The sequence below is a fragment of the Xiphophorus couchianus genome, chromosome 12 (genome assembly GCF_001444195.1).
Source record: "Xiphophorus couchianus chromosome 12, X_couchianus-1.0, whole genome shotgun sequence".
Taxonomy (NCBI): Eukaryota; Metazoa; Chordata; class Actinopteri; order Cyprinodontiformes; family Poeciliidae; genus Xiphophorus; species Xiphophorus couchianus.
In genome coordinates, this window is record NC_040239.1 from 16,245,403 (window position 1) to 16,260,074 (window position 14,672).

A 14,672-nucleotide genomic window follows, 5' to 3' on the forward strand; every position below is an offset into this window, starting at 1 on the left:
TGTATCACCCGACACATCTTGCGGTGCACGTTTTCGGGGTTTTTTTTGTTGTTTTTTTTTTTGTTTTACTGAACCAATCAGAACGGAGCTGAGACTGTTTCGCATTATGCTCTGCGTTTAGACTCGTAGGAAAATTGTTTAAACCTTAATTAGTTTTGGTAAGCAAAACCAAGTGTACTTTTTTTCAGTAAAGATAAATGGGATCTTTGTCTTGGTAAGATATACTCAACTGTTCACCATTGTTGTGAATAGTTAGTTTAATGGCCGCAAAGTAAGCACGCCTGAAAGACTTTACCCAGGGCAGGAATTTCCCACCTATCGGGACGGAGAATTAACAAACTGTTTCTCTAAGCTAACATCGTGAAGTAGTTTGTCATCTGGCTATTTGGTTAAATACCGTCGAAGGACCAAAGGTAAACTCGAATTAAAGCTTTAACAAAAAAATTAATCTGTGGCTAGGTTGGCTTTGTGACGCTATAAATGCGTTATAAAGGGAAGAAAATGATACTTGGGGTTAAGCTAAGTAGTTTGCTAAGTACAACTGATATTTAGAATAGAACTCTGTGAAGTCACTTGTTTACTAATGTTGACTAAGAGTATTGATATTGAAATATGGGCTATTTTTGTACTTAACATTATCAAGCTACGTAAAAACGGCGAATAAAGCGAAAGTGCTGCCGATTAGTTTCATTTCAAGATGTAAAGTTAGCTCCGTTTTTCTGATGATTCATGGAGCTAAACTAAGTTTAGTTTCATTTGTTGACTTAATCGACTAAGCAAATTCCTCACTACAGTTGACTGAGTGAACTTCAGCCACCTTAACACGGACAGATTGGTGTAATTTCTGTAATGCTTCTTTTAGGTCACAAGTGGCATCATGGCAGATGAAAACACACAGTTCTGTGGTAATTGGTGCGTATAAACTAGTTATGTCACGACTCATGTTTTTGATCGATTGTCTGAACTTAAATATTTTTGGCTTTCAGCAAGCACGACATTCCAGAGGCCAATTTTACCACTCATGAGATCCACTGTAGAAGAAACATTGGACTCTGTGACGTGTGCCAGGAGCCAGTGCCCCACTCAGAGCTTCAGGAGCACAAGATTCAAGAGCACACACAGGTATTATACCCAGCTTAAGATTACTTATGTTTATAAACCATATTGTGAAAAAAACGTAAAGAGGTACCTTTCAGCGTGTTGGGTATTTTTACTGAAGTGGAATATTACAGATTAAAATCTTGAGCACCTTCAGAAAACCACTGATCTTGGAGAATAAAAAAATGTAAAAAATTCTGATTTTTAAGTATGGACACTATTTCCATTTTGACTGAACTTTATTATGATCTTTCAAGTGAGACTTATCCCACTTGTCGCCTGTCAACAAGAAAGCAAATTACAGTCCCAAAAATATTTTGTTACTTTTATTTTGGTTTCTCCAGATTACATGCAAGTGTGGACTGAAGATTGAGAAGAATCAAAGTGAAGTTCATCAGGTATTGCCTTACTTTTCTTTACATTGCATGTTGCCAACAGAATCCTTTCTCTAAAAAAATACTTTTCGAATCAGTGTCAGAGGATTTTGCGCTGTAGGAAATTCTGACACCTATTTAGGGGTAAATGTATTTAATTTGATGTAGAGTTAGAGAAGCAGTACAACTGGTACAAAATAGTATGTAGACTTTAAATTTCTTGACTTATAATATTTAACAATCTGGATGAAGGCCACTAAATGTTCCTTATGGTTGTGTGTTGCAGAGCTCTGAGTGCTCTCAGCGGCTGGTCCCATGCCCGTACTGTGAGCTGGAGCTTGTGTTCAGCCAGTCCAAGGAGCATGAGGATTATTGTGGTGCACGCACCGAACCTTGCCCCAACTGCAAGTGCAACGTAATGCTGCGTGAAAAAGCTGTGCATCCAGTCCTATGCGGAAGCCTAACACCACCCCAAGAGAGGAACAACAACAGGATGGGCTGCGGTCAGACAGAGAATCGGTCTTCTGATGACTGGTTTGAGGCGCACTCAATCAGAAACCCCCTAAGAGCGCAGGAGGGAGCCCCTAAAAACAATAACATCAGCGCAGCGGAACGTCCTCACTTTCTTCTGCCGTTTGAGCCTTCAGTTTACAGCGGCTCAAGTGGAGATCGGGAGGCGGGAAGCTGGAAGAGTTCAACATCTCACAGTACAACATCTAACCTCTGTGAGTTGATTCTGAACTATCTTATAGATACAGAACCCCAAGAAAGGTGATGTGGTTTCATGTAATTGAGTATTAAGTTTGATATTTTCTGTAATAATTGTGTGATTGTTTGTGTTTTAAGTTCTTGGACAAGGCGATTTTCTTCATGGCGGCAGCAGCAGCGTGCGCCCTCCTGATGAGGAGTCGTCAGGCCTCGACTACGACTATATGTTGGCCCTCAGCCTCCAGAGTGATGGAGAGGCAGCAGGTGGAGGAGCAGAGGACAGCGTGTGGAGGAATATCTGGGACCACGAGGACAAGAAGACAAACTCATCAGTGAACTCATTTCCTTTGGCCCACAATAAAAACACTAACTCGCCTGAAGGGACGAGTGCAGTTCAGGGCTCCGGGTCCGCAGGTAAAATTAGGAGGATTGCATTGATTCATCTGAGTGTGCACTCGGTTTATGGTTTAACTTTGTTTTCACAGATACCATGCTGCCTTGTGAGTTTTGCGAGGAGTTGTTTCCAGAAGAGGACCTTATTCTGCATGAGGTTTGGGAATGTTTTTGAATCCATTGTGGTCTAAGTGAGGAAGTAGCAAAGCAGCACGGATGCAGTTAAGGCTCATGGTCAGGTGATCATCAGTGTGACTGTATCTATAAAAACATGAGTTATGAGGCCATTTGCAGGTAAATTGAAGTCCATGTGATTATTCCCACATGGGAAACATTTCAGAAAGTTCATATCAGAGGAAACTCCAGCTGTCAAGCAGGAAGGTGGAGGGTTGATGGGTTGACTTGCTTTGCAGCTTTATAACCTCGGCAAGCCAAAGTATTCTAGAGTCAGATGTGAGACCATCTGTCTGACAGGAACAGCTCGGTCCAAACAGAGACATGAAAGTAACAAGCAATATTTTACGTGGGCTGGGCTTATTTCTTTCCTCACAGACTCCTAAAAGTCATACAGAAAACAACTTTTACTACTGGTAAATGATCATGAGGCGTACTTAATTCTTCCATGTTTAGCAGCATGGAACCTGTTGTGTGTATGCTTGAGATTAGAGTTAAATGATCTTAGACCCGATCACTCCCTTTATGTCCTGATATGTAAAATTGTAGAGCTGGAAGAGGGTGTGCTTTCCTTTTACAATGGCTGCATGTTTCGCACAGAAAGCTGAATAAAAAGCTTGTCTATTTGGATCTATGATTTCTAATGAAATGACATAATTACATAATAGTTCAGAAATGAATTCATTCAGTTCCCTTCAATGACACAAACTGGCTTTCCATGGGTGAGTTTTGACTGTTGTCAGGTAATTAATTCATTCCTTTTAATTAGTAAATCAATGCTAAATATATTTTATTTAGACCTCAAAGACACCTCTGTACTTTTCTTTGTTTCAGTTCAGTTCCAGTTAGCCCAGCCCTTTACGATGCAGATTGTATCTGCATCTTTAAGTAATGTGACGTCTAAAACACGTTTAACAAAGATTTTAATCTTTGTTTTTTTTCTTTGTGTCAGACGGGATGCAGTCCTGCCTCTGCGTTTGCATCTTTTAGCAAGAAACCGTCTTCACCTCCTAAAGATGACAGGATGGGCAGGAAGGCTTCATCAGGGCTGATGCAGAGCTTTCCAAACACGCTTGCTTCCAACATTCCCACCTTCCCTCGTTCGGTCTCCCCAGCCTCTTACAGTCCTCCTGCCAGTCCACTAGAGGGCGACGTGGTTATTCCATGTGAATTCTGTGGCGTGGCTCTGGAGGAAGCTGTTCTCTTTCACCATCAGGTATTTTTCCACTTTTCTCCCTTTTTCCTCCTGTTTTAATTAAATGTGTGTTTTGTACAGCATAATGCATAAAACTTGGTATTTAGCCGCTGCTGGCTCTAGTCTTCTATTTTTTTATTATGGTATGTATACAGTGTCTCTTCCCAGACTTTACATGGTGTGATTGTTAAAAAAAAAAGATCCATTAAGGGAATTAATAAAGATTTTGTGAGCTAATCCCATTTGCTTCTCAGATTATACCTAATCTATAACACTGAGCAAAGTAGGCAGTAAACTTTAATTTATTTCAGGTTTATTTTTATAAAACTGCATCGTTATTTTCAGCTAAACATAAGAATCAAACACCTTCAGGACTTGTTTTATCTTGAAGAAACTTCATTAGCATAATCTGAATTTTGTGTTGTTTCTCTTCTGAAACCAAGGACAAATGTGACATGCGGACCGAGGCTGGCCACCAACTGAATAACACAGCAATCCAGAAGCCTCTGGGTCCTGCTGGAGATGCCTTTGGACAGACGTCTGCAGATTTTCAAAGAATAAAGCACCAAGGTAAAGTTGGATATTTTTTCCGGTTACTAATAAAGATTAAGACTATAATCTACTTAAAAAAAATGTTGGTGCTCTCACAGATACTTCAGTGTTATATATATATTTTATTATTTCACAGTTTTAAACACACTTCTACCAATTGTGAGAATAGATGTGGATGGTCCTGTAGATGCATTTCTGGATGCTGTCTTTTGTTTTTACACACTCATGACCTTTGCTCCTGTATACATCTGACTTTTCGGATGAAGACTTTTGGGACACAAAACCTGGACAAACGTCTGGAGGATGGGAAATGAGGACGTCCAGCCGTGACGTCAGGGAACCAGAGGACGCTCATTTCTTTCACTGTGGCTCTGACACGCCCGGTTCTGCTTCAATACAGGGGTAAAAACAATAATACAATATAAGTGAAATATGTTTTTCATTTAATTTAGAAATATTTAAGCAAGAGTTAAATGCATAATAATTTGTACTTCTTTTTGGTAAATGTATCCATCAGATTTTATATGCCAGAAAACAAAGAAGGGACGGACAACAGAGCTAAGGTATGTTTTACTTTTATTTTCTCAAACTCTGTGGTGTTTATTCTGCCTTTGTTTAATCCTACTGTTAAATGATTTCAAATGTTGGAGTATTGACAATATCCATATAAAATATTTGGTTAAAAGTTTAAACCAAACAGGTTCTAATTTCTAAATGTTTTTTTCTGTCACCGTACATTTAAATAAACTCTTGACACACAAAGAGTTATTGCCTTTGAATGAAGGCAATAAGTTGTTAGTAAAAACAGCTGAAACCTTTCAGTTTCAAGTCTCAACAAGTGATTAGTGTTTATAGTTATTTATGCTTTAAAACTCAACAGCATTTCATAAAGGTGAGGAAATGCGACAGGAAGAGACCAGCGAGGTGGAGCTCCATATTTGGAGGCATTTTATTACAAACCTCCTCAGAGTAAATTAGCTCCTTAAACGTCTTCACCGAGAGTCTGTCAGTCTGAGCTAAACTCTTCCAAAGTCTTATGTGATCTATTCCAGGAAGGGCAGCTTCTCCCAAACTGTTTCCTTTCCTTCAAAACTCTCTGCTGCAGATTTTCTCCTTATTTTATTTCTGTGGCAATGATTTGAGTCAGGAAGCTTCTTTTCCTCCACATCCATAAGGCTGCAAACGTAAATGTCTCCAGTCATCAATGAGTCACATGATGAAGCATGTATCAACATCCGCTGGGCGTTACATTATTCTGAAGCAAGTTTAGACCCTGAGTAATGTAGTGCATTACTCAGTACAGTACATGCCAGACATTTTCTCGTCCAGTATGAAATATTCACTGTATGACTGTTTGATGATATCACAATGTTTTCTCTAAAATATCATGTAAAAATCCTCTAATCCCTTCTTTCATAAAACAGAAAAGCAACAGTTGTTCGTACTACTGCAAACATAACTAACATGTTGACTATTAAAGGTACAATAATACTATGAAAAATATAAAGTCTTTAGTTGTGGGTGTCAGACGTGCTTATTGTGCAGAATATTTGACCTTTTCACCTCCGTTTGAAAACGACATGATGACGGTTCTTTCATTCCGACGCCGTGACTGTTCATGTTTTTCACAACTGTAATATTCCTAAGAAGTTTTATGTGATCGGACTAGAAGCCTTTAAAAACAAATATTCTGTTAGAAGCAATAAATAAATCTGCTGGAATCAGATTTCTCATGCTTCAGTATTTCCTGGCGTGTGTGTTTTGTTTTTGTTGTTTGTTTTGGTCTGTAAAAGTGTTTTTAGCTGTACTGCTGTCTCTTTCTAGCCACCCAAGAAGCAGAATGAGGAGCAGTAGGAAGGATGTGAGATGGAGCGTCTGGATAAAAAAAAAAAAAGGACTGCACCTCCTCCTCTGCTTCACCCATTTTTGCACACATTTAAACAATAAAGGTATAACAACCCAAGTGCCTTTGAAAACCTAAGTATCTTACAGTTTATACTCTATTAATTTTTACAAACGTCTGAGTTGATTTTATTCTCGCATTTTCTGCTTAATTTTGTGTTTTGTGGTCAAGCCTGATGAATTGAGAAATGTATTTTATTAACATTGTATTAGTGCTTTTATTGCCTGGTTCATTTAAAACAGACCCAGTTGAAGTTAATCTGCACCTTGTTTCTGCTGCCGGAGACATCTTTGTTTTTATCCTTGTGTGTCATCTGCTTTTTGTTTCTGTATTCATCTATTTAACAAAAAAAAAAATGGATGGACTTTTTAAAAAGACAATGTTGGGAACAGATTAAATTTGTTAGAATATGTTTCTCTGACCAAGAAAGTAGACATTTCTAAGCATTATTCTCACTTTATACTGTTTAACACGCGTCTTTTGTAGTTTTCTGTAACTAAGCAATGATTTTTTTTTTTAATTCTAACCTACAGTCGTGTTTTATTATACTGAGATAGCTTCAAAAGCATAATATGATGTTTTTGTGACTTTAACACAATAGAAATATGTATTAGGAAGCCAGAAAGGTTTAGTTAGTAGAGCTGCTGCAATCCATGACAACACCTTTCATTGCGGATTTAATGCACACAGCTGAATATTCCTGTTAAAAATGATGTAATACTCTTTGTCTTGTGCTGTGATTAAATATTTCAATAGGGATAATGATGGCTTTATCACTTTCTCAACATCTTGGTGATTTGATTTCATACATTTCAGAACCTTGTTGTTGTCATATATGAAGTTTCGTGAGCGATGGGCAACACAATACATTTTTGTTTCTGATTTTTTTAATGCTGTTTGTGCGAAGGTGATTCTGCAGGTTAGAATCACCTGCAAAATCACCTTCTGCAGGTAAAATAATTTACCTTAATTTACAATTAAGGTAAATTTGAAGCACATAAATTTCAAGTTTTATTCTCTCAAAGTCATATATTTGTTTAAATTGACGTCTTTAAGAATAACACAATGCTTACATACAGCAAACTGGGCCGAGATCCTCAAAGTCTTTCTGCACAAAGTGAACATATGCACACACATTAGATCACTTCCATATATTGAATTTTTTATTGTTTAAAAAATATTTTAGAGGAACAAAATAAGTAATATTTATTCATCTATTTGAAAGAAATTACTTGATAATTACTGTACCCAAATTACTTTCTGTTTTATGTTAGTGGAAACTAACATAAAACATGTTATATATGTTATATGTTATATTCGGTCCTAAAAAATGTGAAATAGTTCTTTATTTTAGTATTGAGTTTGAAAATTGGATATTAGAAGATTCTAGTGTAATTATCCAGCTGCATTTGCATTGTATAGCCATTTTGCAAGAGGAAAATAAACAGAAAACATGTTTGGCAACTCCCAAATGCACCCTCCCTTTCACCCCTGTCAGAGATGCCACCCTGGGGAGAGAGCCATCGCTGGCTGCTTGCCACTGCATGCTATCATGTTTGCACAGCCTACTCTGTATCCAAACAGTCAATGATGGTTCATTAGTTTCTGCTTTGTGAAATAGTCTTTATTTTGAGATTTTACAAATAAGATTATATAACATAAGGGTAGAGTGAAAATCATACAGGTTTTATGATTTAAAGTTTTGTTGAAACGTGTGATTGTGTATAATATCTGAATAGTTCCTAGTAACAATGCTCACCACAGTTTGTTGGATAGGGATTTTGTTAGAACAGATTTTAGTAAAAAAAAAAAAAAAAATCTGGAAAAGTCAGGGAGTGTAAAACTCAACAAAATAAGCATAAGTTAAATTGCAATAATAGTTTTGTGTTTTGCACCTCTTTACTTGTATATCAACTGGCTATTCTGACCAGAAACACACATTTATTTCATAGTGCTTGTTTCACATAGGAACAATTTTGGTGGCACACTGCCTCCAGCCTTCATTTATTTCCTATATAACCATTGGCCTCAATGTAAATAACCATCCAATACTAATAAAGTGTCATAATATGAAGTTTGTATAAAGTGCTATGGTGTTTTGAGACGGGGACTGTTTTACGATGGTAAAAATATACATTTGTCTTAGTGCCGCTTTTAATCTCCAGGACCAGTTAATCTGGTTTTACACAAATTAAGTAGAGCACAGTTCTTGGAACCTCACTTCCAGAGTCTTGAACTGAAGAAGCTAAGAGTGGCACTCATTGCCCCTCATACACAAACGCTGTTTCACATTTTCCCCGCATGGTGGTGCGCTTTGAATGAACGCCGGGAGGAGCCGGAGTCCGGACGGGGGCGGGGTTACAACTTTTCAGTGGGAATTCTCAGTTCAAAAAGCTGCTGCTGTCCTGTCGTCTGAGAGTCTGGTTGCTTCTGCTTTCATTGGGATCAAGAAACTCCTGCTTAAATATGATTTTAGCGAGCGGCTCCAGAGTTTTCTATTGTTAGCTGAGCCAACAACAACCTTCACCGAAGAAGTCAACAGAAGGAAAAGGAGCGTCAAGAAATAAAACGCGAATCGTGCAGGTGGTCGCGTTGTGGACCGGGGATCATCTTCACAGCGAGACTCCATCCATTAATTTCTTACCTTTCAGTCTCACCTGGACTCATCGAGATGTCACTGGAGACATATTCAGCGCTGGACGAGTCTTCTCTCCGAGCTTTGGTGAGTAAAAGTCCGGAGCTGCTCTAAAAGTCTGTTTAAAAAATAATTTAAAAAAAGGATTTAGCACAAGCAGCATTGAGTTTTTAGATTTCCACTGGGTGCTTTCTCTAGGCTGAATTACTCTGCTTTGTGATTTAAGGTGTGTGCACACTGCAAAAATAATTTCCAAGTAGCGCAATAATACTTTTGACTTGAATTATCAGGGAGCTTCTCCTTTAATTAACACACCTGAGAGGCAGGTAGGCTACTCAGTGTTGCTGCTAATCCTCCTGCAGACTTCCTCTGTCTGCACAGCAAATTCTCAACAAAGAAAAAGTACATTTACAAGTTTTCCTCTTATAAACCGAGGGAAAAAACTGGAAATATTTCCCCCCACATTTGTTTGTGATAAACAAAGCTACCAAAGCACTTCAGACATTTGTAGTTTTTAAATGAAAGAATTTACAACATTTAGTTGATTTAAAAAATATGCACTGCTGATGCGAGGAAGGAAAATATCTCAAATTTACAAAGGAATATTGTTGCACTTCTTCATAATCAGCTTATCTTTATTTATGTAGTGCCAAATGACAGGGGTGTCCTCTTAAAACAGATTACCTTGAAACTGGATCAGTCTAAATAAAGACATTTAAACAGTTCAATTCATTCCAATTGAGAATTCAGATCTAGTTACATAAATATTCACTAGATGGCAAATAAAAAAGTAGACAGAGATTTAACTCATGTAAAAGAAAAGGCAAACAGCCCATTATATCAACATAAATGAACATGATGAAGGTGTTTACTATTGTGAAACTATTAGAGATCATGTCACATGTCCAGCTATGATAAGAAGAATGTATCACATGCATTGAATGTCTGGAAGTAGTAACTATCACTGCTTCGTCATGTCCTGATTACTTCCCAAGGCGGAGGAAGGTGTAGTGTGTTCGGTGTATCATGGCACCTGACACATTTACAAGGAGACGTGTGTCATCCTGTTCAGACGTTGTTACAGCGAGTTTGTTTGAATTACACACAAACGGGGAAACTACTGCTATTTATTATCGGTTTACACTGTAAAAAGAGAAAAAGAGTCATTAGGAATTTGTTTAATGTCTCCTATTTATGTGCTAATTATTATATTTGCGCTTTACCAGTTTAACGATTTAACTTGACGGCATAGATTTTTCTGCCTTTCTTCTAAGGAATCTATTACCAGTATAAGGGTCTATTAATGAATGTTTAGAAAGCTGGGCTGGAAGCACAATAAAACCGACATGTTTGCTTTGGAGCCAAGCTGGGCAGAAATGTCATGTTTGCTTGACCTATTTAAAGTGCATCCACTGATCTGCTAAAGTCTGGGATGATCCGACTGTAATCTGGAGTCAGTGTCTCACATTTTACCACAAGTCTGTTACATTTTACCCATACAGTCAGCTGGTTTGGCATTTGTGTTGACAACCAATTGACCAGATCTACTTGGTGGAATGGCCACAGTGTATCTGATTTGTTTTTTCTTAAGAAATCTCTGGGCAGTATGAGGAGGTATACTAAAAAAAAAAGTATTGCTTTAAAAACCTCAAATGTTTTATTTACCGGTAATTGTCTTTTTTCCAACCTTTAGAGTTTTCTTTTGTTAATGTTGTCCTCACATTTGACGTCAGCTCACAGAGAAAATGTAATGAACTCGTCTTGCTTGGACAATGCATCCTGCAGGATCTTGCAGTAAACGCTGCCATTGTCCTGGGACCTGCCTCGGAATAAAATGCACATCATGCAGCTTCTTCATTTGTCTTTTCAGCTTCCCACTGTGGAGCTGGATTGAAAATGTCCCATCTCTCTTTCCCCTCTGCTGCAGCATCTTTCCCTCAGCTTTAAGGTCACTCCGATCCCACAATTTCACTAATGATGTTCGCAGTGTCAGACTTTTCCATCCGCAGTGAACTTTTAAAACAAAACAAACTCGCAACAGAAAGTTCGCAAGCAGCTGGGATGAAATATAGTTCATTTTTGGAGCTTTTTAGGAAATCTAACATCCTATTATATAGTTTTATTGGTCAGAATCTATTGTCTTGTGTTTTTAGGACCCTGGTAAAAGATAATGGACATTTTGGGACTAAAGCTGGTCTGAGCTGGTTGTAAAGCCTCTGCTATTAAACTGCAGTTGGATAACAACACGAACTGCAGGCCTGTGTTGCTCTTAACGAACTTAGCAGTCAGAAGGTCATATGGCGGTCTCTTTTAGCGCTGGTAATCCCATTGCTACACCTCTATTCAAAGCCCGACCTGCCGTTTTATGTTGCTCATCTAATCCCTCGCTAACGCAACCAGAAGGAGCTTCTTTTTTTTTTCTTCTCCCCCTCGTCATTTCGCTTGGCAGGAGCGATTATTTATGCATACATGAAAATAATCGGTTCTCGAGCTGAGAAGGTATTTGTCAAGGTTCATCTTATGATGAACCGAAGCTGCTGCCGAGGTCAGTTGGAGGATAAAGCTATCTTGAATCTAACGACTTAAACCGACGTCTCTTTGCTGGAGTTTGATGTAGTGTAGAGTTTGATGGAGTGTTTTTTTGCAGAGTGATGGTTATCAGCTGCCACAGCCCTGATTTTTGCTGCTAGGCATTAGTTTGTTGCGTGTCAGTGTGTTAAACCTGCAGGACCTGTTGCGTCCACAGGTGTCTGCTGGCTGCGGCACAGGTGCACAGCCCTACTTAGCGCAGACGTTGGCATCTTGTCAGCCGCTCTGTGATCTTCCCTCTAATTATGTCACAGAGCTGCACAGGTGGAGGCAGAAAAAGGTCCAAATGTGACATAATCATCAGCCTGAGCGCTCGGTATTGAGGTGGATTGACATAAACGCTGATTGGTTTCCGTGTTCGGCTGATTTCACATGCTGGATGGGTCCCACGTATGATGATTTATGACTAGTCCTTCAAGGTCTTGACTGTCCTTTCTCCCTGGTGAACATGAGGCATTCACACATGTTTAAAATAGGCCAGATTCACTCGGTGGTCCAGTCTGGTTGATAAACGAGACCCTTGGGCCTTTAATTTATGATTTTTTAAAAAACATTTTGTGCATTGACAACAGCTCAATGGTTACAGTCTGCAAGGAAGAGCTTTCTTATTTTTGAAGGATCTTTGCATTCTCTCCAGCTTCACCTTTACTCCCTGCTGAGACGGGACTCATCATCTGTAAGGAATAAGTTGGAAAGATGATTGCTTAACCGTCACCTGGAACCTTTTTTAAAAAAAATATAAATACTCCTTCTTCCTTCTTAAAGTAAATTAGACGTAAATTTTCCATGGAACATCAGGCGCATGTTGTTTCATGCAGCAGATTTCCATTGAAGCAAACTTTCTTCCACAAAGCCTTGATAATTAATGCTCTGATAGCAATCTGTGGTTGCTGTTTATGAATATTATTGCCTTGATTGTTTTCTCTCTAGGCCTTTTTCCTATAGAAGAAGAAGAGAAAATATTTTTCTTTCTGGTTTTTATTCCAGTTGCACTTTTCTGTTTCCCCTCATGATTAATTTAACTGAAGCCTCTGGCAAAGTCATCCTGCCTGAGCCGACGCAGACGCACCAGGGGTTATCTACAGCGCTGCAGCCTGCACACTTCAGCTTCTTGTCAGTGAATTTCCAAACAAAAGACCACAGAGATAAGAAGCTGCATCCGTGTTTTGGACAAACTGAGAGCTTTAGTTTCTGGATTCTGCCATAAATATCTGCTCATATTTTGCCTCTAAAAGGAAGTGAAATAATGTTTTTACTGTAAAATAAGGCTGCTTGTTGAAAACATGAATAGTGTTTTTTTTTTCATTTAACAATACTGTAAAATAGTACAGTAACAATAAGAGAAGTGGCACCGTGAGAGGTTACTGCTGCACTACTGCTAACAGTATGAGCTCATTTAAAAAGATTATTGCAATTGTTTTTCTGTTGCATTGTCTTTTTGAAGTTTGGTATCATCAAACCTTTTATACATATAAAATCTCAAGATTTTTCTCTCATACAAAGTCATGAACAATGCATATTTTGGAGTCTTAACCTTTTTTTATTACCTTGCCTTAATCATCCATTAGAGAATCATCACATCATCAGCTTTAAATATTGTAACTGTGCAAAAAATGCCAAAATGTAAAATGTTAAGTTTTCATGTTCCATCATTTTTTCCCCCTATGATTTAATGTTCTGTTGATAAGAGTGCAGGAGAGTGTTTTAATATTTTCCTGTGTTTTATGGTTCCCCTCTCCTACCTGTTGCTGTGCTCTGCTGGTCATCTGGCTGCAGGAGCGACAGACATTTCCCAGAGTTTACAGTAAAGACAGTCGTTGCTCTTTTTAAATATTTCTGGTTGCTGAAGAGAGTCATGATGTAAATCACCTTTTTAAACCTGCAAGGTTCTTTCCTAAGCTCCTGTTAGGCTTCAGGCTGAAGATCTGTTACCTTAACAGAGTTCAACTCATTAACCTGCTAATATCTGCTTGTTGTGTTAAAATTTTCTGGCAAATAAACACTTTAAGCTGCACCTTAAGTTTCTTTTTATTATTTTTTAGCAGCAATAGCAAAACATTTTGCTTTTCAGTTTTTTTGTGTGTGTAAATAAATGCTATATCTCTGAAACCACAGCTTTATTAATCAATGTTTTTTCTTCTGGAGATTCTTGGCCATTAAATGAATTGGCAGCAAATCGACTTTGACCAGCAAATGAACCTGAAAGCTAAATGCTGCGTCTGCTGAGGGTTTCACTCCGGCCTCTTTATGCCTGGTAGTTTTTGCTGTAAACTTTACAACTTTACTGTTGTAAAGGTTTATGTAAAAGTAAATGCATTAGATATTTTTGTTTCCTTTGGCAAAAATAATAAGTATGAGTTGAGAAAATATTAAAAAATTAGATATTTAAAAAAAAACAAAAAAAACACACTAGCAGAATCTTAATTTTTGGCTCTTGTTGGAGGATTTCTGTTTCTTTGAAATTTCTACGAGAGGCTGATAATCAGCTGGACAATGTGTGTTTATGTGAAAGATTGAGCAGAGTATGTGTATATATTTTTTAGTTTAACAACCAACCTGTGTCATATTTGGGGAAATATAACGGTTACAACCAGCTGAAAAGCGGATGGAAGCGGCTGCTTGTGAAGTCTGAATAAATGAAAGCTGTATATTCTGGCGCTGCCTGCTGAGGGTCAAACAGTCTTTGTAAAAGCAGTCAGACTGGCTGACCCTCAGCTGCTCTGCTCTTCACGTCTGAGCGGCTAAATGATCCAGCAGAGACTGATCTGTCTGTCTTCGTCATTCTGCCAAGTGGAAAAGGTCTGGATAAAGGATTGAAGGTGTCTCTTCCGTCCTCTGTGTCCCTGAACGCCACCAGGCGTCTCTTAGATAAACACTTTCCCCCGAGTTTATTTCTTTAATCTTTTTACTTTGGCTTCTAACTTTAAAACTCTGTTTTGAATTCAGATGAGGTGCTAATTAAATAAGAGGAGCTTTATTGCTCTCCTGTCAGTGTTCACCAGTGAAAAGGATAGTTGAGGCCTGGAAAATCTCTAAGATTGTACAAGATAG

At 38.3% G+C, this 14,672-nt stretch overlaps 2 protein-coding genes across 7 annotated transcripts in view; both read left to right on the forward strand.

Annotated features, from left to right (window-relative positions):
* Positions 1–90: 90 nt before the first annotated feature.
* On the forward strand, positions 91–7,159 carry trafd1 (TRAF-type zinc finger domain containing 1). 2 transcript variants are annotated; one of them, XM_028032852.1, is made up of 12 exons: positions 91–214; positions 863–912; positions 987–1,122; positions 1,443–1,496; positions 1,759–2,197; positions 2,319–2,594; positions 2,666–2,730; positions 3,700–3,963; positions 4,386–4,512; positions 4,761–4,896; positions 5,012–5,057; positions 6,319–7,159. In XM_028032852.1, exons 2-12 carry the CDS (start codon positions 878–880, stop codon positions 6,346–6,348), a joined length of 1,608 nt encoding a protein of 535 aa, XP_027888653.1. In that variant the 5' UTR covers positions 91–214; positions 863–877; the 3' UTR covers positions 6,349–7,159. The 2 variants fall into 2 exon arrangements, with proteins under 2 accessions (XP_027888653.1, XP_027888651.1); XM_028032850.1 differs by lacking the exon at positions 91–214 and adding an exon at positions 241–413.
* Positions 7,160–8,783: 1,624 nt separating this feature from the next.
* Positions 8,784–14,672, forward strand: part of smtnb (smoothelin b) — a 54,797-nt gene continuing 48,908 nt past the window's right edge. For 4 of the 5 annotated variants that reach the window (XM_028032843.1, XM_028032845.1, XM_028032846.1 and 1 more), the window contains exon 1: positions 8,784–9,119. In XM_028032843.1, coding sequence (XP_027888644.1) covers positions 9,069–9,119 — 51 coding nt within the window. In that variant the 5' untranslated portion in view covers positions 8,784–9,068. The remainder of the gene's footprint in view (positions 9,120–14,672) is intronic. The other variant, XM_028032849.1, reaches the window with a different exon arrangement.